We start from the raw sequence: 27,398 nt of genomic DNA, 5'->3' as shown, positions 1-27,398 counted from the left end.
TTCCGCTCCACTGGCTCCCAGCCGCGCCGACGGGTGAGTGCGGGGGGTGGTTTCTCCCCTGCCCTCCAAGGCTGGGAGCCAGGGGAGCAGAGCGGAGCGGGCTGGGGCCGGGTCACTCCACTTCCCACCGCCCCCTGAGTGCGGGGTCGGACTGGCTGCCCTGCACTCACCGGGCGGCAGGAAGTGGAGCGACCCAGCCCAACCCGCGGAGGCCTGGGTCCCATACAGCCCCCCCCCCCCCGCGGGGGGGCTGCGTAGGGCACCAAAATGGCTAGGGAGGGCCCTGGCCCCAGTGGGGGGGAACCACTGGAGCAGAATATACTCCTACAAGAATTCGCAGCTGCTGGATCTGTTTTAGGCTGGTGGTTTCTAATTTCTACTACCTGCTAAGGACACAAGCCTGAGATTTAGGCTATTCTTAACCACACAAATCACTACCCAGGCCGGGAGCTTCCCCTCCTCTGTTTTGGAGAATCTACATGGCTCCTGTGAGTTCTTTTTCAACAGCAAAGTTCAACAAAAACAAATTACCAGAGAGAGACAAAAAAAGCCCAGGTCCTGGTAACAGGCCCAGAGCTGTGGGGGCTGCCTGGGCTTTGGGTCTTGATTCTCCATGAATTCCAAAGAGTGAAGCTCGACTCCCTCGTTTCTGCCGATGGGGGGGGAGCGGGGGGGGGGGAAAGTGGTGATATAATTAGCATATTCCAACGCTATTGGCTCGTTCCCGAGCTGTTTTACATAGGCCCGCCTCTTCCCCACTCCCTTCTTCGGCTGGCTGGCTGGGTTTTGCGGTATAGGGCTGCCTGCTAGTGCAGTGATCGGCGAGGGAGGCTGGCGGCGGCGGCGCTGCTGCTGGCGGCGGGGAGCAGGGAACATTTAAACACTTTTATTTTTCCGGCGTTTTTCCGCCGCCCGGCTGGGAGTGAGGCTGCCGAGCCCCTCCGCGGAGCTGAGCCGGTGCGTGGGCCGGGAAGAGGCTTTGGAAGGCACAACAAAGTGGCGAGTGGGCTCCGTCTCGTCTTTCCATTCCCCCTCTGGTTTCCTGCGGGTGCAGCATGAAGTGCAGCTATGGCAAGGCGAGGTAAGACAGTGGTGAGGACGCTGGAAGATTTGACCCTGGATTCTGGTTATGGTGGTGCTGCGGACTCAGTCCGGTCCTCCAACTTGTCCCTGTGCTGTTCGGATTCCCACCCGGCTTACTCCTATGGAGGAAACTGCTGGCAGCATCTAGCTGACTCCATGCACAGTAGGCACAACAGCTTTGACACTGTCAACACGGTCCTAGTGGAAGACTCCGAGGTGCTGGACTGCTCGGGGCAGCAGTGCTCCAGGCTGCTGCCTGACCTTGAGGAGGTCCCTTGGACTCTGGAGGAGGTGGAGGCGCTGCTCCTGCTGCGGCACAGGGAGCCCCGCGGGCCGGCGGCCATCCCCGCTAGCCCTGCCAGAGATGCCCTGGCCAAGCTCTCCACCTTGGTCAGCCGGGCGCTGATCCGGATCGCCAAGGAGGCTCAGCGGCTGAGCCTGCGGTTTGCCAAATGCACCAAGTACGAGATCCAGAGCGCCATGGAGATCGTCCTGGACTGGACGCTGGCCTCCAGCTGCACGGCGGCCGCCCTGGGCGCCCTCTCCCTCTACAACATGAGCAGCAGCGGCGGGGACCGCTTCAGCCGGGGCAAATCCACCCGCTGCGGGCTCACCTTCTCGGTGGGCAAGTTCTACCGCTGGATGGTGGACAGCCGGGTGGCCGTTCGCATCCACGAGCACGCCGCCATCTACCTGACCGCCTGCCTGGAGAACCTCTTCCGAGACATCTACGGGCGGGTGATGGCGGGGGGCAGCGCCTCGGCCCACCCGCACCCCAACCGGGGCTCGGGCTCCGGCTCCGGCTCGGCCGCCGCCGCTGGCGCGGAGAAGGACAAGGAGAGCGGCGGCGGCGAAGCGCCCAAGTTTACGGTGGAGTCTCTGGAGCAGACGGTCAACAACGACGCGGAGCTGTGGGGCTTGCTGCAGCCCTACCAGCACCTCATCTGCGGGAAGAACGCCAGCGGTGAGTGCGCGGGCTGTGCCCTCCTATGGGGCCGGGGTGTTAGGGGCTGCTCCCTCCCCACGTGCTCTCCTGTGGGGCCGGGGGGAGGTGTTAGGGGCTGCATCCCTCCCCGTGAGCCCTCCTGAGAGGCCAGGGGTGAGGGGGTCATGGTGTGCAGCCTTCCCCGTGTGCCCACCTGTGGGGCCAGGGGCAGGTGGGTGGCGGGCACGGTGTGCAGTCCTCTCGGTGTCAGTGCAGCGGGACGGGGAAGGAGGGTTCTAGTCTGTGACCACTTGGGATGCCAGCGGGGAGGGGGGCCCTGGCCACCTAGGCCGTTCTTGTGCCCCTCAAAGTTTGCGCTGGGAGTAGAGTATGTGGCGAGTATTGCAGGGAAACCCAGCCCCAAATGCGCGCGAATGTTGCGCATTTTGACACTTGTCTTATTTTATTTGGATGAAGTATCAGCTGTAGCTAGCCAGCCAACCCAAAATCCCTTCTGCGCCCCGCAGCCGCTGGGGCCCCCTCCCTGCGCTCAGACCCCCACACTTTGCGCGCAGGCCCTGGGAGCCGCAGTTTTGCGCATCCGGAGCGGGAAGGCTGATCCGGGAAGCCAGGACTCCCTCTCGGGAAGGGCTGAGCACCTGTAGTGAGTGGGAGCTGCAGATGCTCAGCATCCCCCAGGATCTGGCCCTTGGGGGGCGTAGAGAGCCGCCCCCCCCCAGCGCATCTAGGAAGCGCAGATGGCTGCGCTTTGCAGGGTAGCTAAGCCCCATCCTGCAGCGCTGAGGGGCTCAACTCGCGCCGGAGGGTTGCGCACTCGGGGTGAGGCTGTTGGTAATTAACCCGCCGGCTGCTGCCCTCCCGCTTGCTGCGCCTTCTGCAGGTGGAGCTGGAGGTGTTTTCCACCCTATTGTGTCGGATCGGCTTTTACCCCATGTACCTTTGGCGTCAAGCCGTTTTCACCTTGAACACAGAATTTTAGCGGGACACGAGGAGACTGTAAATCGGGGCTAGAAAGCCTTCGTCGTGCATCAATTCCTCCCCCCCTCTCCCGGCCATCTGTATGGAGTACCATGCCGCAAGTGTCTGCGGCGGGCTAAGGCTTCAGTCCTACAGAGCTGGGGGGAGAGAGGGGTGGGGGTGGGAGAGGAACAGGTCCTTCTGCATCACAAAAAATGCGCGGCCGATCTCATTAAGGGTGGTGGGGGGGGGGAAGCTGTCAGACACCCCGTGTTGCTCTCTTGGGGGTTCAGCGCTACGGTACCGTATGGATGTGTGTGATTCCGCTGCAGCCTGTCGCCAGCACAATGGAGTCGGGGGAGGGGGTGGGAAGAGGGTCTTGGTGGCATTTTGGGGCATTATTTACAGTGACATCCCTAATGAACTTTCTGGCATCACGACTGATGGGTTGATTGAACGGCTCGTGTGTTTGGGGGAGGAGGGGTTGTTTTGTTTTTCTGTTTTTTTTTTTTTTTTTTTAAGGGGCTTCTCAAAATGGTTGGGTTTCAGCAACGCTTGAGTTATAGACACACACTTCAAAGCTTCAATTTTCCACAGGAAATGGTACAAGCGTAACTGAACATTCGAAAATGAAATAAAACTTTATTTCATATGCGGTGGTTTGGCCAGAGACTGCGTGGTTGGAGCTCAGATGCAGTCTTTCTGGGCAGATTTCATTCATGTTGCTGCTTGTTTACCGAAAGCTTGACACAGATTCAACATGATGGTGCATCAACTTCCTGGGGATTTTTTTTTAGGAGGTGTCCAACGTTTTAATGGTTTAGCTCTCATTTAATAAAACCCTGGTCCCTGGAATTGAAATTTCTTCTATTGCCAGCTAACCTATATTCATAGGTTTAGGGAAAATGCAACAAACCTATGGCTATGTTTAGTGGACTCAAACTGAAATTGTTTCACACACACACACACTTACTTACTTACTTTCTCTCTCTCTATTAACCTAAAGGAAAATTTGTATACAGCTGAGATGTAAAATACTGTTTTGAAAACAAGAAACTGAGTTCAGCTTCTGTCATGTCTATAATTTAACTCTAAATTACTATAGCCCAACCATTGCTTTACGCACGATTACCTGTTTTGAGACATCCTTTCTCCCAGAAAGGATCTAGAGGGATGCAATACAGAGGCAAAACAAGGTGGTAGATCCCCAGCTGGGGTAAATTGTCATAGCTGCATCGGTGTCAGCCTTCCATTATGGAGCTATGACCACCTCCACAAACTGATCTGCCCCAAGAGCTTTATTTAGCCTTAAATCAGAATTTCTTTGCTGTTAATGGGTTGTCTCTCATGATCCTTATGCTTTATTTTAACACAATTTGTGTGTGCATGCATGCGTTCTCTTTAATGGTGTTACTGCCGTGTTTTTTCCGTTAGTCACATTATTGTGCCTGTACGTTTCAGATGGCACCATTTTTCATTTCTGACGTTGCAGTGCTGTCCCTACAGACCTGTGTTGAGTCTTTCATTTTGTAACTCCCATTGTAGCACCTCTGTGGATTTAAATTAACTTAATTCATGACCCTCATTCATCTCATTTTCAGAGGCTTTGAGTTTTTCCTCTCCATTTTGTTTGTTGCTTTACCTAGGAATACCTCATTTGTGGCTCAGTCCTGAGTCAAGCAAAACTCTCTGCCATCAGTTGGAATCTTGCCTGAGTAAAGATGCTAGGATCAGACCATAACTAGTTCATCTTGCTTTGCCTCTTCCTCTAGGCTCCATCCCCCGCATCTCTGTCCTCTACATATAAATGACTGAGTTCTTTATAGTTTTATAATTTACAGTTTGGTATACTATCTTATATTAGTGGAGATTTTTGTGCAAGGAATGCAGAATCAGGCCCCATGGTGTTACAGGATATCTTTTATTTTCATAGAATCATAGAAATGTAAGGCTTGGAAGAGACCTTGGGAGACCAAGTTCAGCCCCCTGTGCTGAGGCAGGACCAAGTAAACCTAGACCATCCCTGGCAGGTGTTTGTCCAACCTATTCTTAAAAACCTCCAATAATGGGGATTCCACAACCTCTCTTGGACGCCTGTTCCAGAACGTAACTACCTTTATAGTTATCAAATTTTTCCTAATATCTAACCTACATCTCCCTTGATGCAGATTAGGCCCATTACTTGTTTTATCTTTAGTGGACATGGAGAAAAACGGATCACTGTCCTCTATAACAGCTCTTAACATATTTGAAGATTGTTATTAGGTCCCTGCTTAGTCATCTTTTCTTAAAAAACTGGGCATGTTTAGTCTTAACCTTTCCTCATAGGTCAGGTTTTCTAAACCTTTTATTATTTTTGTTGCTCTCCTCTGGACTCTCTCTCCAATTTATCCACATTTTCCCTAAAGTGTAGTGCCCAGAATTGGACACAGTACTGCAGCTAAGGCCTCATCAGTGCCGAATAGTGGGACAATTACCTCCTGTGTATTACATACAACACTCCTGTTAAGACACCCCAGAATATTAGCCTTTTCCACAACTGCATCACATTTTTCACTCGTATTCAATTTGTGATCTGCTATAACCCCCAGATCCTTTTCAGTTGTACTACCACCTAAGCAGTTATTCTCCATTTTGTAGCTATGCGTTTAATTTTTACTACCTAAGTTAAGTACTTTGCACTTATCTTTATTAAATTTCATCTTGCTGATTTCAGACTAATTCTCTAATGTCATTTTGAATTCTAATGCTGTCCTCCAAGTGCTTGCAAACCTTCCGAGTTTGAGATTATGGGCAAATTTTGTAAGCATACTCTCCACTCCCTTATCCAAGTCATTAATTAAAACACCGAATAATACTGGACTCAGGACTGGCCCCTTTGGGACCCCACTAGATATACCCTCCCAGTTTAACCGTAAACCATTGATAAATACTTGAGTACAGTTTTTCAACCAGTTTTTCACCCACTTTATAGTATTTTCATCCAGACCACATTTCCCTAGTTTGCTTATGAGATTGCCCTGTGGAACTGTGTCAAATGCCTTACTAAAATAAAAATGTCATGTCATAGGTATTAAACCAATTAGCAGCTCTCATTCCCTGCTAAATAGAGGACCTACACTTTCCTTCATTTTTCTTTTGCTCCTAATTTATTTTAAAAAACTCTTCCTATCGTCTTGTATGTCCCTTGCTAGGTATAACTCATTTTGTGCCTTAGCCTTTCTGATTTTGTCCCTGTATGCTTATGCTGTTCTTTTATACTCCTTCTGATTTATTTCAGGTGCTCACTATGAGCTCTGGGCATTTTCATAACAATTAGTTATAAATGCTAAAATGATTACATTCTCCTCCCCTGCCTCTGAAAGGTTTGTTTAGTTTATTTACTGATCTAGCCCCATCACCATAATATCTAAGTGTCTCACAATCATTCAGAAAATAATCCACACAGTACTTCTGTAAGGGAGGGAAATATGATCTCTATTTCACAGATGTGGAACTGAGGCACAGAGAGATTCACACTGACTTGTCCAAAGTTGTACAGCAAGCCTATGGTAGGAGCCAAGAACTTCTGAAGCCACATCCTTTGGTCCCTGTTCAGTGGCATAACCAGAAGACCATCCTTTCTCTGTACTGGGCAATTGAGTTACAACCATAACAACAGTTGGGTATCTAACAATGCTTTCCCCACTCTTCCAATCTACCCTCTCCAAATGCCCAGGAGATAATGTAGGGTATATTGTGTGTGGATGGTTCATAAATCGGGGCCCCAATTATATTGTCAGTGGCATGTGAACAACAGTTACACATGCATTGATCTGGGTGGGAGTAACAAATGCATAGAATGGCCCACCAGACCCTGATGGAAGCTAATTCCAGAGTCAAGGACTCCTTATGGGGAACACCTTACCAGTAGACCCAAGCCATGTGAATTGGGGGACTCCAGACTTAGTGCCTTTGCTGATTGCAACTGTGGCAGTACCACTCAAGGAGGGAGGAAGTCTCTGTGGCCCACAGGTCTCAAATCATTTAGGGTTTTATAGGTTCAAGTCCACTGGAAGCAAAACAGGCAACCAATGAAGATCACAGAACACCAATGTTTCTTCTTGCAAGAGGCTTGCTTGGATATCAAAGTCTGCATCTGAATATGAAATGGTTGCAAGCTATGAGGCTGTTTTAGACTGTAAGGAGGGATGGAAGTGGTGGAAAAGTGGCCTCAGGATTGGAGAGACACAAATGACTCTTTCATGGCATTCCCCAATCAGTTGTGCCCAGTGTTTACTCACCACATCTGAGGATCCAGGCCAGTATTTTTAACCATAGTTAGATCCTCAGCAGCTCCTGGATGTCCTAACATGATCTGTGTTACAAAATAACCTTCTACCAATGGTGGTCACGCCCTTGAGTCAGTGTGGCTGATATAGTCCTTGCTAGTTCTTCTACTTGCTTCCTCCAGTTGTTTCCTCCAACCCACTAGCCTTGTCGGGATTGAGTTCAGCCAGCTACCTTAACCTAAGCAAGCCCTGATCTTATACACTGGCTCATTCATTGCAGTGCACTGCTGGGTGAGAAATAATGGAGAGGTAGACTACATTGTAGCCTCCTCACTAACCCTCCCATAGGCCTCAAATACATATATTTTACAGAAGGGGTGACAAAATGGAACCCCTCAGTCCCCACAACAGAACCATTGGGGAAGATATGTACTGCCCATTGCAACTGCAGCTGAGTTCATTTCAGGTTCTGTATTGCAACCCAATTACCTCAGAATTACTCAGTATTTTTTCTGGACAACTAGAGGTTTTAATTTAGTGGCTGAATGAAAATTAAATACTTTACATCTGGGCTCTGGGATTTTGTTGATACACAAATTTAAAAGCTCCATCAAACATTACACATTTTGTATGTCATAGTATGCACACATATGTTAAATCTTTTTCTTTTTTTCACTAAGAAACTACTTTTATGGCCAGATCCAAAAGACTCTGACGTCAATGGAAAGGATCTCACTGACTTTGATGGGCCTTGGATCAGGCATTTACTGTGCAACCTAGGAACCAAGGCCTTTATTTTCCATTTTCAGAGGAAAACTCAAGGGAGGGGTAAAAATAGCCCAGTATTATCTAGGCTCCATCTGAACTAAACTGAGGATTGGTATTACTTTAGTCTATAGTATAGTATGTAGGGAATGGGTAGTAGTTTAGAAGCCCTCTAGTGGGTCTCCCTGTCTTCTATTGCAGAAGTCACTAGATTCTACCAGAGCCACAGTGTGCACATGCAGTATGTGTGTAGGTATAGTGTGTATATATAATATATATATGTATGTGTGTAGCTAAGCTTTGTTTCCTTATAGTTATTAAATGCAGTCATTTATGTGGCTTCTTTATATTCCTAATATTGCATACAGAGCAAAGACACAGCAAATTGAAGAAAAACTGGGGTTAGGATGGGATTGGCTAATGTGTGTTAACGAACCCTGATCAAACGTTGACCTCTTTTCCTAATCTAGGCAAACTCTGGAGACTGAAAAGCAGATCACAGACCATAGTAAACTTGTATAGTTTAACTAAACATGTTAAAGTTTAAAAATATTATATAAATAAGCTATTATCTGGATTAATTGTAAACGCTTTGTTGTTGTCTCTGTTGTATTGCTTCTTGTATTGCCATTAAGATATTAATGTTGTAGGTGCATTGTAAAAATAAATCTGAAACTTCATTTGAGCTGCCATCTAATGTGACATCAGAATATTTAGGGACAGATAAAGACCAGTCTTGACTAACAGACCTTTTCTTTTTTCTTTTCTTTTAATTCCAATTCCACCATCATAGTTTTTTCACATGCTGCAGTCTCCTCCTCATTTGCTAGGAAAAAAACTAACCATCTTTTGGACTTATTTATACTCCTTGTTTCAGATAGTCTCCTGTTACCTTTTCCCCCCATACATTTCCTTCTACTTGAGTTCCCTATTCAGAGGCTGAAATCTGTAGTGGGATCATGTATGACCTCCACTTTTCTTATGTCCTCTTATCAACAGCTGTGTATGAAAAATCCCACTGCTGTGCTCCCATTGATCTCAGTAGGGCAGTAACTCTGAATTCTAATGATGGCAATGTAAAGGTCAACATTAACTCGGTCACTGCTGATTTTTTAATAAACATCCAGCCACTTTAGATTGCAGGCTGATCTTAAAGAAAGTACCAGTGCTGTTTCTCTCCAATCTTGTGCTCCACACCTTGCATCAGCACCTACTTGCACTCCTGATCTCTTCCCAGCTTCAGCACCTTTCCAATTCCTTCCACTTACACCATCACCAGTACCAGGTCATATTCTCACACCCAGTCCCAGCACCACACTGAACTGACAACTTCACCACCAGTGCATTTCTCCATACATCACTTTACAGCACACCTCTGCACGTGAAAGGTTTCAATAGAGTAAAGCATATTAGGAAAAAAGTCACATGCAGAATATTTTGTTCCCTTGGTTTTTTCTGCTTTCTGTTTCTGGCCAAAAGAGATTAATTTAGCCTATCAAGTGTAATCTATAAATATAATTACCATGCAGCCAATAAATATTTCAAGATATTTTTAAAATGTATAGATGCAGTCAAAAGTAAACTCAATATAGTCTGCATAATTGGTTACATGTACTATTACTTCAACAGAGGTGTTCAATTGAACCATCTGAAAAGGCGTATTTTCCACAGAAGTACATCAGCTGAAGCATCAAATCTGAAAACTGCTTCTATGCTGGTCTTTCATGGATTCCTTAGAAGAAATATTCTTTAGCAGTGGGACAAGCTTGCTTGATTTTTGTTTGATAGTTACATTTCTTTAAATTTGCCATGATTTCCCTCCCGCCCCCGCCTTTTCCTCTCCCCCCTCCAAGAATGGAGAAATCTCTGTGTTGTGGGCTCAGAAAAACATAATTTGGAGTGTAATCACTCATTATACATTCTATAAAGTAAAACTAGTTTTCTGTGAAATTAGGGGTAGGGGAGGTTATTGAAGAAATGCAATGAATCAGTGAGAGGTTTGGTTTATTTTCACATGGGTAGAATGAGGTGAGGTATATGTTACAGCAGCCTGGAAACAAGGAGCCATTATGTATGTTTGTCAGTTTAGTGGAATGAATGTATAACAAACACCTACTGTAGTAGCTTGCTGAGGTGCTGGAGACTTGTTTTAGTTTTATTTTAATAAACATTTCACTTTGAATTAACTTGGTGTTTAATTGTGTTTTGAAGTGTGTACATACTTTGATTGGAATCCTTGAATTCTTAAATGGTGGGTCTAGATTTCCTTTCCACAATGGCTTCTGGGTTATGAACAAGGCATGCAACATGGTCCACATTTGGTTTTGTTGTTAGTGTGTTTAAAACTGCTGAACTTGAATTAATATGCAAATTAGACACTATCAATTTAGGCTTGAATAGAGACTGGGAATGGCTGAGCCATTACACACACTGAATCTATTTCCCCATGTTAAGTATTCTCACACCTCTTGTCAAACTGTCTGTAATGGGCTATCTTGATAATGACTACAAAAGTTTTTTCTCTTAATTAATTAGCCTCATAGAGTTGGTAGGACAACTCCCACCTTTTCATGTTCTCTGTATGTGTGTATATATATCTCCTCACTATATGTTCCATTCTATGCATCCGATGAAGTGGGCTGTAGCCCACGAAAGCTTATGCTCAAATAAATTTGTTAGTCTCTAAGGTGCCACAAGTACTCCTGTTCTTTTTGCGGATACAGACTAACATGGCTGCTACTCTGAGACCTGTGTTTAAAAAGGCTTCCTAATTCTAGCAACATTGATTTAAAGATCATCCGGGCAAATACCCTCAGACATGCACACGTGGCTCCCATTGGTTTCTGAGGCAGCTACATATGCATGTCCAAGGCCAGAATTTAACTTTAACAAATCAGAGAGGTGGGACTTCTTGTCACTGTCATTAGAGTGGTGTCAATCATGCTGCTGTTGCCATTCTTTTGAGTTTATTTTGATTCATGCACTCACTCCATACTAAGCTGCACCTGTGCTTTGCTCTAATTGCTCCTGGACACATTTTGAAAAGTTATAATAATAGACTACTCCAGTAACACCCTGTTCAACTGATAAGCATATATTATAATGTAGCAGTTGCAAACATGTTTAAGATCTTTACAAACTCCCACCAGAGTTCTCCCAGCACCTGGCAGCTTGGGAAAAGAAACGAGCCTTTGTAATATTATTTAAAGGCTGATTTTTGTAAAACGGGGACAATTTCAGATGGGAATAAGGATCAGAGCAAATTTCAAGGCTGAGGCGACCCACATTGAGAGCAGCTGCCTCCTCTCTCTGTGGCAGAGTGGCAAAGGGAATCTTTCAGACAAGTAGGTTCTGCCCTATTAAGGGCCAGTTAAGTATACTGTGTTAATCTCATTCAGTCAAGACTACCTGTTTGTTAAACATCCTGGGCCATTTTGTTAACACTGAGTAAATCTGCATTAAATCCATTGGACCAAATTCTGTCATCCTTAATTGACTTCAGTAGGAGTATTGTTCGATTAAGGACTATATAATTTGACCCTGACTTCATTGGCATTAGTCCAGACTTCCATGGATATAACTGAATTCAGAATTTGGACCTTTATGTACTTACAGTTGAGTCAATAATAGATATTTTCAGTAATTCTAACTTTTTTTAAAAAAATCCTAAAATATGGAAGCAGAAGAGACAAACACTTTATTCTTCGAGTGGTTGGTGTATGAAAGCAAAGTTCTGATGAAGGGTCTGAGCTGCAAGTTTTGTTTGAAGTTGGAGTGTCAGCTAGAAGTTAGTGAGTGTAACTGAGCCAGGAAGGAGGGAGAATACTCTGAGGCTGGCAAATTCAGGGTCTGATCCTATAGACTGTACTCGTGTGAGCATTCCCATTGGTTTTACTGGAATTATTTCCATAATAGTAGCAGGACTGGGCTCTAAATGAGCAGAGAAAAGGGAATTCCAGAGGAAATTAAAGAAGGGGGCCACAGGACCCTTTCAAGGGAACAGAGAATCTGAATAAATTGTCCATGAACAGAGGGGAGAGGTAAATAACCCTGGGAGATAGGGTGACCAGATATCCCAATTTTATAAGGACAGTCCTGATTTTTGGGTCTTTTTCTTATATAGGCTCCTATTACCCCTCACCCCCATCCCGATTTTTCACACTTGCTGTCTGATCACCCTACTGGGAGAGTGTCTGGGTATTTAAAGGTACTATGCTTTTAAATCCCATTACTGTAAAATCTTGCTTACCCAGATGTAACCAGGAGGGTAGGGTAGGGTGGTGGCATCCCAGCAACAGTTACAGTGAATAAACTTGAACGGTCCTGGAGAATCCTCCAATTATCAATTTAATTGATCCTTTACTGGATAGTAGGGAGTTCTGGATATAGTGCCTTTTATGTATTGTATTTGGCTATGTTGGGGTGTATTTAGGCTGTAGAACCAAGCACCATGATCTTAACTACGCAAAGGCTTGCAAATAGGAACCAAGCACAAGAATGAAAGGGAGAGAGAATGGAATCATCTGTAGGGAAGGAAGCAGGGACTAAATGCTCCTGCTTCTCCGGGACTGAGGGGGTATTTTCAAGTATCTGAGAGACTGTGCAAGACTTACAAATTCTTCAGCTGGAAGGTACTGAATTGTTCACCAACAGAAGGAAGGAGGAACATTAGAAGTGAGATTCATCTCAGATGGGTGAGTGCAATAAGCAGTGCAGAGAAAGCTGGGAGGCTTTTACAACATTGCATACAATAGTTTCCAACATATCACAGAAATGAATAACTTTACTGAAGCATAGATTGTACATCCATGCATATGAGTTATTTTGCAACAAGCCTCAAAAGAATGAATGAATGAAAATAGTAAGAGCTAGATTTTGTTCTGAGAAAAGCTATTATTTCAGTTGATGTCTATAAATTAACTGCTATAAATGTTAATATTCGTTAAAATTTCCTAGGGCTATTCGTTTTTTCACTTCTCTAAAGCAGATTTTCTTTAAAGCTACACATACAATATGTTCTAGATGTACTGTATATGAACCCTATCTTGTAGTCCTCACTTGGGCAAAAATTCCATTGACTTCAATGGGAATGTTGTCTGTGCAAGGACAGCAGGATTTAGCTCCAGTATTGGATAATAAATGAAAGGGACAGTGAGTCACATTTTAGCCCCAAATTTAGATTTTGTAAAAATAAACTTTTATAAAACTCAAGATCAATAACAACAATGTTGACATGAAAATTGTTTTTAATTCCAACGAAAAGGGTTCTTTTCAGTGTTGTGATCACAACATTCTGCTAAAAACTGAGAAGTGAAACTGACTAGAAATGGAATGCAAACCATACTGAAACTGCCTCACCTATTTTCATTGGCCAATTTAAGAAACATTAAAGATAATCAAGCAGCATACGTTTTGGGGAGTAAATTATATTTTAAAAATAAAAATTCAGTTTTAGTGATCTGGCATGTTCTTAGTAAGAACAATGGTTTTTTTTTAAAAAAAAAATCTGATTCTTTTAAGTAATTACAAAAAACAAAAACAAAAAAAAAAACCCTAGTTAGGGACCTGCTATAATTTTATGTTGCTATCAACCTATAATCTAGAATTCCTGTATATTACTATACTCACAAAATGTTGCCCTTTGCATTTGGTTAGGTTTGGCTAGTGAAAACAATCCTGCAAGCTGATAAATATAGAAACAGACCAATAATGTGCAAAATATTTTTATTGCTTGCAGTACCTAATCTAGATAATATTCATAGAATCATAGAACTGTAGGACTGGAAGGGACTCAGTAGGTCATCTAGTCCAGTCCCCTGCAATGAGGCAGGACTAAGTATTATTTAGATCATCCCTGACAGGTGTTTGTCTATCCTGTTCTTTAAAACCTCGAATGCTGAACTACCCGGACAGTTAGGAAGTTTTTCCTAACGTCTAACCTAAATCTCCCGTGCTGCAGTTTAAGGCCATTACTTCTTGTCCTGTCCTCAGTGGATAAGCAGAACAATTTATCACTCTCCTATTTATAACAAACTTTTTTATACTTGAAGACTGTTACGTTCCCGCTCAGTCTTCTCCAAACTAAACAAACCTAATTTTGTCAATCTTTCCTCACCAGTAATATTTTCTAGACCTTTAATCATTTTTATTGCTCTCCTCTGGACCTTCTCCAGTTTGTCTGCATCTATCCCAAAGTGTAATGCCCAGAACTGGACACAGTACTCTACTTGAGGTCTTATCAGTGCTGAGCAGAGCAGAAGAATGAATTTTTATGTCTTGCTTACAATGTCCTGCTAATATATCCCAGAATGATATTTGCTCTTTTTGCAACAGTATTACGTTGCTGACTCATATTTAGTTTGTGATCCACTATAACGCCCAGATCCTTTTCTGCAGTACTACTTCCTAGGCAGTCATTCCCATTTTGTGTTTGTGCAAAGTGTAGTACTTTGCATTTGTCCTTATTGAATTTTATCCTATTTACTTCAGGTCATTTGTCCAGTCTGTCAAGATCAATCCTGTCCTCCAAAGCACTTTAAACTGCTCTCTCCTTAGTATCATCTGCAGACTTTATAAGTGTACTCTCTGTACCATTATCCAAATCATTTATGAAAATATTGAACAGAACTGGACCCAGGACAGATCCCTGCAGGATCCCACTCAATGTGCTCTTCCAGCTTGACTGTGAACCACTGATAACTTGTCTCTGAGTATGGTTTTACAACCGGTTGTGCACCCACTTTATAGTAGGTTTGTCTAGAATATATTTCCCTAGTTTGCTTATGAGAGGGTCATATGAGACGGTATCAAAGGCTTTACTAAAGTTGAGATATACCACATCTACTCTTTCCCCCCCTCTCCCCCGCAAAGACTTGTTACCCTTTCATAGAAGGATATTAGGTTGGTTTGACTTGACTCGTTTTTGACAAATCCATGTTGATTGTTCACAAAACACCCTGTATGGTGGAAATGAACTACAGTTAAGGTAGCCAGAAAACCTTAAAATATTTAGTCTTTGAGCTTGGGAAGAAATAACAAACTTCTCATAAGATAAAAAATTCTGAACTTCCTTAGCAGGATTCTTCCAGCCAAAAGCTGGAAATCACTGTAGATAGTTCAGTGAAGCCATCTGCCTAATGCATGCTAGCAGTTAAAGCAGGATGCTTGAATTTTTTTATTAAAAGAGATTAACTATAAAATGGAAAATACTATAGCAACATTATGGGCCAAATCCTGTCCCCCTTAATCATACAAATAGCATAATTGATTTCTAGCAAGGATAGGGTCTCACCCTTGTTGAATGCACATATGAAGCCATTTGTGGGGTTTTTAAGGAGACATGGGCTGTGATTTAGTCAACTTCCTGAGGACTTTCAGCTCTATGCCTCAGTCACTTCCAGCTAGGCTGGTGTAGTGGAATGCACACCTATTTGAGACTAAAGGACTAGCTGGCCGAAGCTGTGTCCAGAAGAGATTTAGGTGATGTTAGTGGATTGGAGAAAGAGACCAGATTACTTGGGTTAGCAGGATTTTATTGTCACCTTTATTAGAGGTATCCATTTATCATTGTTTCACATGCTGGGTTGCTCCTGGATGCACGGGTAGTGGCTGAATCCCAGAGCACTTTTCTTTCATCTATGGTAGACACAAAGAGTGCAGCTTTTTCATTTGGGTACAGACCTTGCTACAATTATCCATGCCTTTTGTCATCTCGAGATTAGGTTACTGTAATGCACTCTACCTCAGGCTATGTATCGAGACCATTTGGGAATTGAATCAGAATGCGGCTGCCTGCTTATTAGCTGTGTGTGTCATGCAGGCAGCAGTTTACGCCAGTGCTCCACAATCTGCACTGGCTACAAACTAGTGTCCGGTGGAGTTCAAGGTGATTGTTTTAACCTTTACAATCCAAAAAAAACTGCTATAGCTGTGATTAAGGAAGGGGTTTGAGCTGGGGCTCCCTCAGTTTGAATGAGAGTGGACTTTGCCATTTGCTCCCTCCTTTGGTCCACTAGAGTCTGGATTTGTGAAGCCTCTGGGAATACTGTAAAGCTATCCATATGTGGGGAGAGGGGACTTGATTGGTTGAGGATGTGATAGGTTTGTTACTGTTGCTGGGTGGGTGATCTAACAAGGGAAATCTCATGGAATGATCTGATGTTGTTGACCTGAAAGGTATATGAATATTCATAGAATCATAGAACTGTAAGGGACCTTGAGAGGTCATCTAATCCAGTCCCCTGCACTCATGGCAGGACTAAGTATTATCTAGACCATCCCTGACAGGTGTTTGTCTAACCTGCTCTTAAAAATCTCCAATGATGGAGATTCCACAATCTCCCTAGGCAATTTATTCCGGTGCTTAACCACCCTGACAGGAAGTTTTTCCTAATGTCCAACCTAAACCTCCTTTGCTGCAATTTAAGCCCATTGTTTCTTGCCCTATCCTCAGAGGTTAAGAGAACAATTTTTCTCCCTCCTCCTTGTAACAACCTTTTATGTACTTGAAAACTGTTATGTCCCCCCTCAGTCTTCTCTTTTCCAGACAAACAAACCCAGTTTTTCCAATTTTCCCTCATAGGTCATGTTTTCTAGATCTTTAATAGTTTTTGTTGCTCTTCTCTGGACTTTCTCCAATTTGTCCACATCTTTCCTGAAATGTGGTGCCCAGAACTGGACACAATACTCCAGTTGAGGCCTAATCAGCGCGGAGTAGAGTGGAAGAATTACTTCTTGTGTCTTGCTTAGAACACTCCTGCTAATACATCCCAGAATGATGTTCACTTTTTTTTCAACAGTGTTACACTGTTGACTCATATTTAGCTTGTGATACACTATGACCCCCAGATCCTTTTCCGCAGTACAGGTCTGTCGCATCTTACGCGCATTTAACATGCACGATTTCAACTTTACGCGGTCGGCAAAAACAAAAAAACAACAAAAAAAAGAGAGAAACAACAATTTCAATACTATACCTATAGTGCGGGCGATTTCGCCCGCCATTGAACTCAATGGGGTTTTGGCTATACGCGGTTTTCGCTTTACGCGGTAACCGCGGAACGGAACCCCCACGTAAAATGAGACAGACCTGTACTCCTTCCTAGGCAGTCATTTCCCATTTTGTATGTGTGCAACTGATTGGTCCTTCCTAAATGGAGTACTTTGCATTTGTCCCTATTGAATTTCATTCTATTTACTTCAGACCATTTTTCCAGTTTGTCCAGATCATTTTGAAATTTAATCTTATTCTCCAAAGCACTTGCAACCCCTCCCAGCTTGGTATCGTCCGCAAATTTTATAAGTCTACTCTCTATGCCATTATGTAAATCATTGATGACGATATTGAACAGAACCGGACCTAGAACAGATCCCTGTGGGACCCCACTTTTTATGCCCTTTCAGCATGACTGTGAACCACTGCTAACTACTCTCTGGGATTGGTTTTCCAACCTGTTTTGCACCCACCTTATTGTAGCTCCATCTAGGTTCCATTTCCCTAGTTTGTTTATGAGAAGGTCATGCGAGACAGTATCAAAAGCTTTACTAAAGTCAAGATATACCACGTCTACCACTTTCCCCCCTATCCACAAGGGTTGTTACCCTGTCAAATAAAGCTATCAGATTGGTTTGACATGATTTGTTCTTGGCAAATCCATGCTGTTACTTATCACTTATCACCTTATTATCTTCTAGGTGTTTGAAAATTGATTGCTTAATTATTTGCTCCGTTATCTTTCCGGGTACAGAAGTTAAGCTGACTGGTCTGTAATTCCCTGGGTTGTCCTTATTTCTCTTTTTATAGATTGACACTATATTTGCCCTTTTCCAGTCTTCTGGAATCTCTCCCATCTTCCATGACTTTTCAAAGATAATCGCTAATGGCTCAGATATCTCCTCAGTCAGCTCCTTGAGTATTGTTGGTTTTAAATTTAGTTATGGTTCCAGAGTCTTGAGATTGTCATAAGCCATCAAATAGAGAAATATTGTTCTGGCATGAGAAAGGTAAGCATGATTTAGCCCCTACATAAAAGGGATCCCTGCAACTTGAGGTATGTGTTAAGTTTTGGTTGCCTCACCTTCAGGAAGATATTCCCTGGCAGACACTGAATAGGGCAATGAAAACGTTTAGAGGTGTGATGGGGATTATTTATATGTGATGACAAACAACAAAGACTGAGTTGTATGGTCTGGAAAGAAGTGTAAGAAGGGATTTGGCTGAGGCATACAAAGTAATGAAGGGCAAAGTGGAAACTGATCGGACACACCCCTTTTTTTTTTGCCCAGAGCCATACTGAGAGATCATTAAATTTAAACCGAAAGGCAGTACGTCTAAAACAAATAACAGGAACCTCTTCTTCATGTCACATATTGGCAACTTGTGGAGTACAGTGCTGCAGGAAGTCACTGGCAAAAAGCTTCGCAGGATTATAAGTGGGCAGGATAAGTATGACTACAGTATTAATATTATGCAAAACTGTTCATCTCCTGTTTCAGGGTGCATGCTTCATCCTCCCCAGACCTCCTTTAAGCACTGCACCATGGCTTTTGACCTTCCCCTAAGGCGTTGCTCAGTGAGTAGTATGGGAATAGAGATCCATTCCTGGAACCCTTACTGACGTGCATTAATCCAATTAACTTCAATAGACCTGCTTGTGTGAATGAGTAAAGATTGCAGGATTGAATGGTCTAATGATCTGAACTGCAATAGGGCTGATTCTGCAATCCTGATTCTACTGAAGCCAAAGGAAGCTTTGCCTGTGTTAGGAATGCTAGTTGGGGACCCTGTGTTTTCAGCAAATCGTCAAGATGTAGGTGTTTTTGCTATAAATCAGAGGTTCAGTATTTGCTAAAGGAAGTCTCTAGATCAGGGGTTCTCAAACTGGGGGTCGGGTCCCCTCAGGGGGTCGGGAGGTCATTACATGGGGGGTCACGAGCTGTCAGCCTCCACCCCAAACCCCGCTTTGCCTCCAGCATTTATAATGGTGTTAAATATATAAAAAAGTGTTTTTAATTTATAAGGGGGGTCGCACTCAGAGGCTTGCTGTGTGAAAGGGGTCACCAGTACAAAAGTTTGAGAACCACTGCTCTAGTTTACTGCATTCTTACTTAGTCTTTCTAAAATGTTTTTTAAATCATCATCTGGACTGACTTTTCTTTAAACAAAAATATTGACTGTAGCCAGAAGTAACGTATCTAGAAGTAATGTTAAAATTACAAGATATTTGAAAAAGAATCTCCAACCATTTGCATTTGATTAGGGACAGGTGTTTAACTTTCACACAGCTGGTTTTTGTATCATTGCTGGAATTTTTGACTGACTAGAATAAAAACCTCACTAAATCTGGCATCCTTGCTGTAGCATTGTAAACTTGATGTTCACAAGGGAGAAGAACGTGAGATACCACTTCATTACTGTGGATCGTTACATCAATAATGTAGTAATGTAATGGGAGGAATAATGAGTTCTAATGGTGTAACAAGTGTGTTTACTGGTACTGTATTACAATTAATTGTGGCTTTCTTGGAATTAAGTGCTATTGGACAACTTCTATTAAAACTTAAACTTAACCTCCCTAATGCAAGGACTTCAGTAGCCTTAGCGATCATCTCTCAAAGACATCAAGTGTGTGCCCCGTTAAGTGAGAATGATGGGTAGTTGATTGCTCTTTAGGTCATGTAATCATTTAGAATGTGTTGTCTATTCCCATGATGATGCTGGGGGTGGGGATTGGAGTTGGAAATGCCCTGGAAATGTTACAAGTTAAAACTCATTGGACCAAATTATCTGCTGGTGTAAATGTGAAAAATGCCACCGAAGCCTATGAAGCTGCAGCAGTTTACAGCGGCAGAGACTTTGGCCCATTGCCTGGAACACTCCACCCTGCAAGGAGGTTTTGATCTTGCTGGGAAATGCTAAATGGTAGCAGCTGACTCACTGAGGCAGGTGGCTTGTTACACCCCACCCCAAGGTAGCGGAAACAGGAATAGCTGGAGTGTGTGTGTGCCTACCAGTCCTGAGGCAGGAACTCTAGGGGCAGCAAGCCTGGGGAGAAGGCAGTAGCTGAACTTTGTTAACACATGCGAACAATAAAACAAAAAGGCTAAATCCCAGGGAAGGGTGAATTTGGAGTCTATACAGCCTGTGGACTTTTGTTTTAGAGTAGACTGGAAAAGGCACCTGTAACGCTGTCCGGAGTGGCTCGTGACCAAGAGTGCATACCTCAAGGCAGACTGTCAAAAGCAGGGCAGACGCCCCAAACTGCTGATATGTTCTATAATTAGATCTCATCAACCCAGTACCAAATGTGAACTCCCAAAATACTACAATAGCCTTACAATGGAGTTACAGACCGTCCCCGTAGACACCACAGTCTATCTTGCCACCCTGGCAAGCCTGACTATGTGATAAATGGTCACACGGCACAAATATTCCAGGTTACTCCCAGTCCCAAGAAATCAGTCACTCACCTAGGTCGTATTCCATCCTAGATCTCACGCCAAAGACAACGCTGGCAGCCAATTCTATAGCAAACTAATTAAAGGTTTCTTAGCTAAGAAAAATAAATGAGTTATTGAGAGGTTAAACCAGGTAAAATATATGTACAGGTGAGTCAGTCTAGAATTCCAAATGGTAGCAGAGATGTAGTAATCTGCCAGTTTCCCAGTAGTCTCTCAGGGCTACTTGGAATTACTCTGGGGATTTCTGTCGTCTTGTTCAGTTATTCAGCCCTGTTAGAATCCAAACAGTCCAGAGATAAAGGTTCTTTCCCTGATTCCATACTTATAGCTTCTTCTCACAGAAAACAAGTGGACAGGGTCACCACCCACATGGGCTTTTTCTCTGATTGGCAGAGAGAAAGAGGAGCACATCTAAAGTCTTTGATTTCTAATCATCACACACAATGACCAATTGCCTTAAAATGTACAAGAATTTGTACTTTCCTGTTCATGTTCTTCATTTGCATTACACAGGGCTTCTTTCTTGTTGGATAGGTTATTTCAGGGGTTCTCAAACTGGAGGTCGGGACCCCTCAGGGGGTCACAAGGTTATTCTATGGGGGGTCACGAGCTGTCAGCCTCCACCCCAACCCCTCTTTGCATCCAGCATTTGTTAAATACACCTCTACCCTGCTATAACGTGACCCGATATAACACGGGTTCGCATATAGCGCGGTAGCAGCAGGGCTCCGGCTGCTGCAGGGAGCCCCAGGCCCTTTAAATCACTGCTGGAGCCCTGCCGCCCCTACCCTGGGGCTGCGGCAGCGGGGCTCGCCGGTGATTTAAAGGGCCCGGGGCTCTGGCTGCTGCGGGGAGCCCCGGGCCCTTTAAATCACCGCTGGAGCCCTACCGCCCCTACCCCAATATAACGGTGTTTCACCTATAACGCGGTAGGGATTTTTGGCTCCTCATGACCGCGTTATGTCGGGGTAGAGGTGTATATAAAAAGTGTTTTTAATTTATAAGGGGGGGTGTCGCACTCAGAGGCTTGCTATGTGAAAGGGGTCACCAGTACAAAAGTTTGACAACCACTGGGTTATTTAGTTACAGGGGTATATACAATGTGAATGTTTGCTATTACATTATACCAGGGAACAGATAAGTGAAAGCAATGCTTGTAACATCCCATTAGTTTTCATGAAGTTTAAGCACCAAAGATATTCTTATACAGTTAACAAGCACTTTGATCTACACAAGTGAATTGGCCTGGCTTCCAGCTATGCATCTGTAAGTGTTCAGTGAGGCCTGGGGCTTTGGCACGAGCTGGCATCTGATCTGCCACCATCACATGTTCTTCCTCATGTTTGTCTGGGATAGGGAAGGGGATTGTGCCCACACCAGAGGGGCCAGGCAGCATGACCTTCAAGTAGCATGGAACCAGAGGATTTGTGGTGAAACAATCTATCTCCACTGATTCTGGAGCTGCTGTATGGACAGGCAACCCCTCCTTGCTGTTGCTTAGGGCCCTCTACTTCATAGCATGGCTCAGGGAGGAGCTGCTCTGGCTGTTTCCCCCTATGGCTGTGCCTCTCTTTCTGAGGGGGCGAGAAGCATTATGGGGAGAGCTAATCCTGCTTGTAGCAGCATTAACTTCATTATGGACTTCTTCTTGGAAATCCACTGAGTCTGGAGGGGAGCGTTCCAGGTAGATTTGCTGCTCTCCGGAGACCTGCAGAGCCCCACCATGTGCAAGGGAGCATCCCCTGGCTCGGGCAGGGCATGCAGCAAAGAGTAAGTTCTGCTCCCCAATACCATGTGTTTAAGGCACCTTGTAACCATATATGGTTTTGTGCCTGTAACGGGGTGCAGACTCACCACAGCAGTGCCTCCTGCTGGTTGGTTTGGGAATTAGCTCTTTCAGCAGTGTGCCTTTGCTAGTGGTGTTTCGCCGACCATTACTCTCTCAGTCTTCACCATCCTCACAGTCAGACTCACGTCACTTCTGGACCGCGGCGTCCGCTTCTGGACACTGCCCTCCGGCTGTGCCGGCTCCGCTGACTCCCCCCCCCACACACTTCTGGGGGACCGGCAGCTTCTGGTTCTAAAACTCGCCTCAATGGCTCACAGCAGTCCTCAGTCTAGCCCCTTCCTCCAAGGGCAAACTAGCCACTCTCATCACTGGCAAGTGGGGAAGGTAGAGGGGGCCCAGGCCCGCCCACTACTCTGGGCCCCGACCCAGGAACCATATAGTGGCAGCCACTTACTGCCCTCCTCCAACTCCCTTCTACTGCCTGCTTCCCTGGACCACTTCCCCATAGCCCCAGCACCTTCTCTGCCCCATTGTGTCAGGGCCCCAGTCTGGCAGTCATCAGCCTAGAGCTCTCCCAGCCTCTGCTGACCCTGCCCAGCCCTGCTCTGTCTTAGGTGCGTCTCTAAGAGCCAGTTCTTCTCCCTTTGCTCTCCAGGGAGAGACTATACTGTTCTCTGCCCTGCAGCCTTCTTATAGGGCCCAGCTTGGCCCTGATTGGCTGCTTTCAAGCCTCCACTTGATTGGCTCCCAGTAAGTCCTTCCAGGATTGGCTGGGGCTCTGTGCAGCCTCTCTGGCTTGCTTTAACCCTTTCCATGCCAGAGTGGGGCAGCTGCCCCACTACAGTGCCCCTCCACAGCATGCCGTGGGGGGAACATAGGTCCCTTACCTCTGAGAGAACTCAACATGGATGGGAGAAAGGAATGGTTAGGTACTTCTATTTGAGTTGCAAAGGAATTTATGAATTAGCACAACTTATAACAAATATGACCATTTTCTCTGGGATTTTGGAATACATGCTATTTACTTAACTGAAGTAGCTCACAAGAAATATTTGTTTTGCTTTGTCCATATTTTGAGTGCAGTAGATAGACTCAATAGAAGTCTCACACCTAAGTCCCTAAGCATTGTGGTTAAAATTTACCCCCAAGGATCCAATCCTATACTCATTTGGCAGGCAAAGCTCCCTCTGATTTTATATCAATGGGCCCTAAGATGTCTCTCTTATCCTTTGTTATGATCAAGACTGGGGATACAGATAGAATAGGAGGGAATATATATTTTTAAAAGATACTTTATAATAGACCTTTGTCCCCTCTTTGAAACTGATCAGTCAGTTTCTGAACAGGATTTAAGTGGCAGACATCTGCTAAAGGGGTAACTTTTTTTTCTTTTCAAAAATGAAAGGACAGCTTGGTTTTATCTTTTACTTTAGTTTTAAAAGAATTGGGTGACACATTTAGCCATTTCATAATGAGACAGCTATTTTCTGGTATTATATTTATCTGTTTTTTGCAATGATGGGTATTCAGTTTATAAAAACATACATTTTCTAAGGGATGATTGCTTTTTTTTCTACTTATAGTTACATTGTTTAAAAAATGGCTGAGTCAGATAACGGGAATATGTCATTTTACAAAATGTACAGTATGCATTTAAAAATGGGTCATCTGCTTTTTTTTCCACGTGGTAGACAGGAGCACACACAGGTGCCTGTGTGGTATGAACTTACGACCAGATCCCATTCCCAAGGAAGTCATTGGGAGATTTGCCATTGATTTAATGGGAACAGGATCCGTCCCTTACTTAGTAATGGTATTCTTTGGAATTTTGCTATTGCACTTTCTTGTAGCCTAGTATTTTCCTCCTCTCCTGAAGATGCTCTATATTAACACATTCTATATACCATAGATCACCATTAGCCGGAAGCCCCAGAAGTACACACATAACTAATATTGTTAGCTGCCTTTCCTCTCCTGGGACCAGGATAGCCTCTTGTCATTTTATGGGAACATGGAGCCTTACTTATTCTTTCTTAAATTTGCTAAGTGAATTAGCTGCCAACTTTCTTCTAAGGAATTTATAATCACAATGTAGTTTATTTGTAGAGCAAGGTGATGCTCAGTGGTCTCAGTTTTCAGGGGTACATGAAAATATTTGCTGGTTTCTCTACCTAAACTCTCCTTAGCAGTTTCTTTTCTGGGCTTGGATGCAAAAAACTCCAAATTAAATGCAAAGTTTATAAAGAAATCCAAACCTGATTTCATGCCTTCAAGATTTGTTATGAACATTTCACACAGTTCTGCTTACTAGTCTCGTATTAGGTCTTGAATTCAATAATCTTCATTGTAGCAGGCCCATTCAGTTACATTTAGGTCATATACTTATGGGCCAGATCCTCTGCTGGTGTAGGTTGGCAGAACTCCATTTGAAGTCAGTGGTGCTATGCCAGTATGCTCTGGCTGAGTGTCTGATGCTGTATCTTCTCATATTATTAAGGGTTGACCTAAAAATCTTACACACATCCTTCTGTTAATCACAGCGATTTACTGCTGGATTCTGTTACTGCTACATGATATTTTGAAAAACGTGTCCTGTGTCTAAACTCTCATTTTGTGCTACACTTTCAAACCTAACTTTAGTGACATTCTTTATATTTTGAGTGCCACTATGGATGGAAGCATCCTTGGAACATGTGCACTTGAACTACCACAAAGTGAATGACTGACATCAGACAAAAGTGCTTGTTATGTCAAAGCTTTGGTATGTCACTCATTTGTAATGACAATCAAATGGATGCTATCCAAACCTAGCAAATATGCCATTCCCATTGTGAGAAATAATAGCCTGTTGCCATCAGATTGCCTGATGCCTGCTGTCAATTGATTGCTGGCAAAATACCTCTCCAAGTAGTCACTGTAGATAGTTTGCATGGTACCCTAAGGCACTGAGACTGTCAGCCAGTCAAGTGTATATTTTACATGTAGCTGTGTTGGGAAAAATCAACTTCCCATGAACACACATGAATGAATCTCACACTTTTGTACGATCTCGCACTTTTGGGATCTCAAAGCCCAGCCACCTGTTGGACCAAATTCTCCAATAGTGTAAGAGGGCACATTGACTTAAATGGAGTAGCACACATGTACACCAACAGTGAATTTGGCCCCTACAGTTTAGCTTAGCATCTGACGTTGTAATTTGATTTTCCTGTTTGTGACTTTGTGTAAAGTGGATGGGGTTGGAAGTCTACTTATTAATCTGAGATCAATGGAACTGGTGTCACAAGGGTGTCCTAGACTGGAATCAAATGCAGATTCCAGAAGTGAGATGCTAGAACTTCTTGCCTTTATATTGCCTTTGCATATGTAAATGCTTTTGTGATCATAACCTCCCCATAGGCTGGTAAGGTATTCATAATCAGTTATTCTTTGTCTTTCAGTCAAGTCACCCAGATGGGCATTGTGCTAGGTGCTCTGCTCCAGTCGTGGGTTCCTTGCGAGGTGGAGACAGATACAAAAATAAAGTATAAATGATGCCTGTTTGATCCAGTCTTATATCTGTCTTAGGAGGAGAAGTCCCTGATCTCCCTCCAGTTGTGAACCTAGAGCGGGAAAAAAGCCGAGGCAAACAAGAGTTCCACCTTCCAGACATTCCACTTGAGTGTAATTATTGTTTGCAGGGTGAAGATGAAGCAATCATGTCTTATTTCTTTGATTTAGTCAGAGGGAGGCCAGATTTCAATGCCTTAGAGAGTGGATCATGGAAGCCAAACAGAAATCTAGCTGTGGGTGCTTCAGCTGCTTAAGCCTACCTCAAATGAAAATCGTTGGGGCAAGGAGCCCTGGGCCCTTCCAGTCATGCCCAATCTGTGAACCATCCTCCATTTGGCCAGGCATTAGGAGCTAAAGCCAGAGCAGAGGATCACCGGAAGCTCTTCTGCTCAGGGATAGTCCTCCCCTGTAGTGCTGGCTTCCACCCTTGTTCAGTGATTTGATCGGAGACAGAAGGACCTAAGAAGCCAGCTCAGACAAAAAGTCAGCGGACCCATACTTCCTTCAGTGACTGCTCCAGGATTCATTTTGTTCTGCGTTTGTTCAGCACCTAGCACAACAGGGTCCTGGTCTGTGCCTAGGCTTCCTAGGTGCTATGATAATACAAATAATTTAATAATCTTAGTAAGGCAGCTGATCACATCCAGAAGTTCTGCACCTTCTGACAATAGAGGAAACCAGGAATCCTAGCCAAGAACACTGTCTAGTCCCAGAGAAGGAACACTTGTCTTGATGCCACCGGCAATTAAATGCACAACATTTTCGGACCTGAATAAAGTAAATATCTAAACTTGGTGGAAATCCGAACGATGCATTTGTGCATGTTCTGCCAGCCATAACCCATCTGCATTATTCCCGGAGACAATGCAAGAGTTAAGAAAACTGGCAAAGAAGATGACATCCAGGCAAGTGCCCAAGAACTCTAAAGACTTTCAGAACGCATACAGCATCCTGGCTGACAACAAAGAGGTGTAGATCATAGCTTCCTTAATGGACACACGGATTGGAGATGGGGCGGGCGGTGTGTGTGTGGGAGCTACTATCCTGGTCAGAGTCCTCTGGGTCTAAAATCTTTTTTTCTTGCTCCAGGAAAGGGTGAGATTCTTTTCCCTTACAAAGAACCCATTACGGAGCTGCTGGAGAAAGTATGTCCGTGTGTGTGTGAGCTTTCTGCATCGCATTTACATGCATATTGGCTGAGATTTGAATGCCCATATTTCAGTCTCTTATTGCTTGATTTTTATATGGAGGCAAAAGAACTGAAAAAGAGAGTGTGTGAAAGAAAAACAGAAAATGAGTGTCAAGCTTGGGGTAATTTGGAGAGTAGGAGGACGGGTTGATCTTTTAATTAATTTTGTTTTTGATTGCTCAGTGAAACCAAAAAAAAAAAAAAAGGAAAAAAACGTGTATTACAGGAAACAAATGTAGAGTAACTTTTCAATGTGTGTAGCTGAAGTGCAGCTCTGAAATTTGTGCATTGTTTAAGTGCACAAGTTTGGCAGGTGCAATTGAGCCACCCATTTGAAGACCTGGCCTTATGTTGGCTTCTGCAATTTGGAAGGTGTCAATGACCTTT

At 44.0% G+C, this 27,398-nt stretch overlaps 1 protein-coding gene across 2 annotated transcripts in view; it reads left to right on the top strand.

The window, feature by feature from the left end:
• Nucleotides 1–1,068: 1,068 nt before the first annotated feature.
• ABTB3 (ankyrin repeat and BTB domain containing 3) overlaps nt 1,069–27,398 on the top strand; it is a 263,448-nt gene continuing 237,118 nt past the window's right edge. The window contains exons 1-2 of one of the 2 annotated variants that reach the window (XM_065407584.1): nt 1,069–1,839; nt 1,924–2,047. In XM_065407584.1, coding sequence (XP_065263656.1) covers nt 1,069–1,839; nt 1,924–2,047 — 895 coding nt within the window. Of the gene's footprint in view, nt 2,048–27,398 lie in introns of both variants that reach the window. The other variant, XM_065407577.1, reaches the window with a different exon arrangement.

This window comes from Emys orbicularis, chromosome 1 (genome assembly GCF_028017835.1).
Source record: "Emys orbicularis isolate rEmyOrb1 chromosome 1, rEmyOrb1.hap1, whole genome shotgun sequence".
Classification (NCBI taxonomy): domain Eukaryota; kingdom Metazoa; phylum Chordata; order Testudines; family Emydidae; genus Emys; species Emys orbicularis.
The sequence above is the reverse complement of the archived record's forward strand: the minus strand, read 5'-3'. Positions and strand labels throughout refer to the sequence as shown.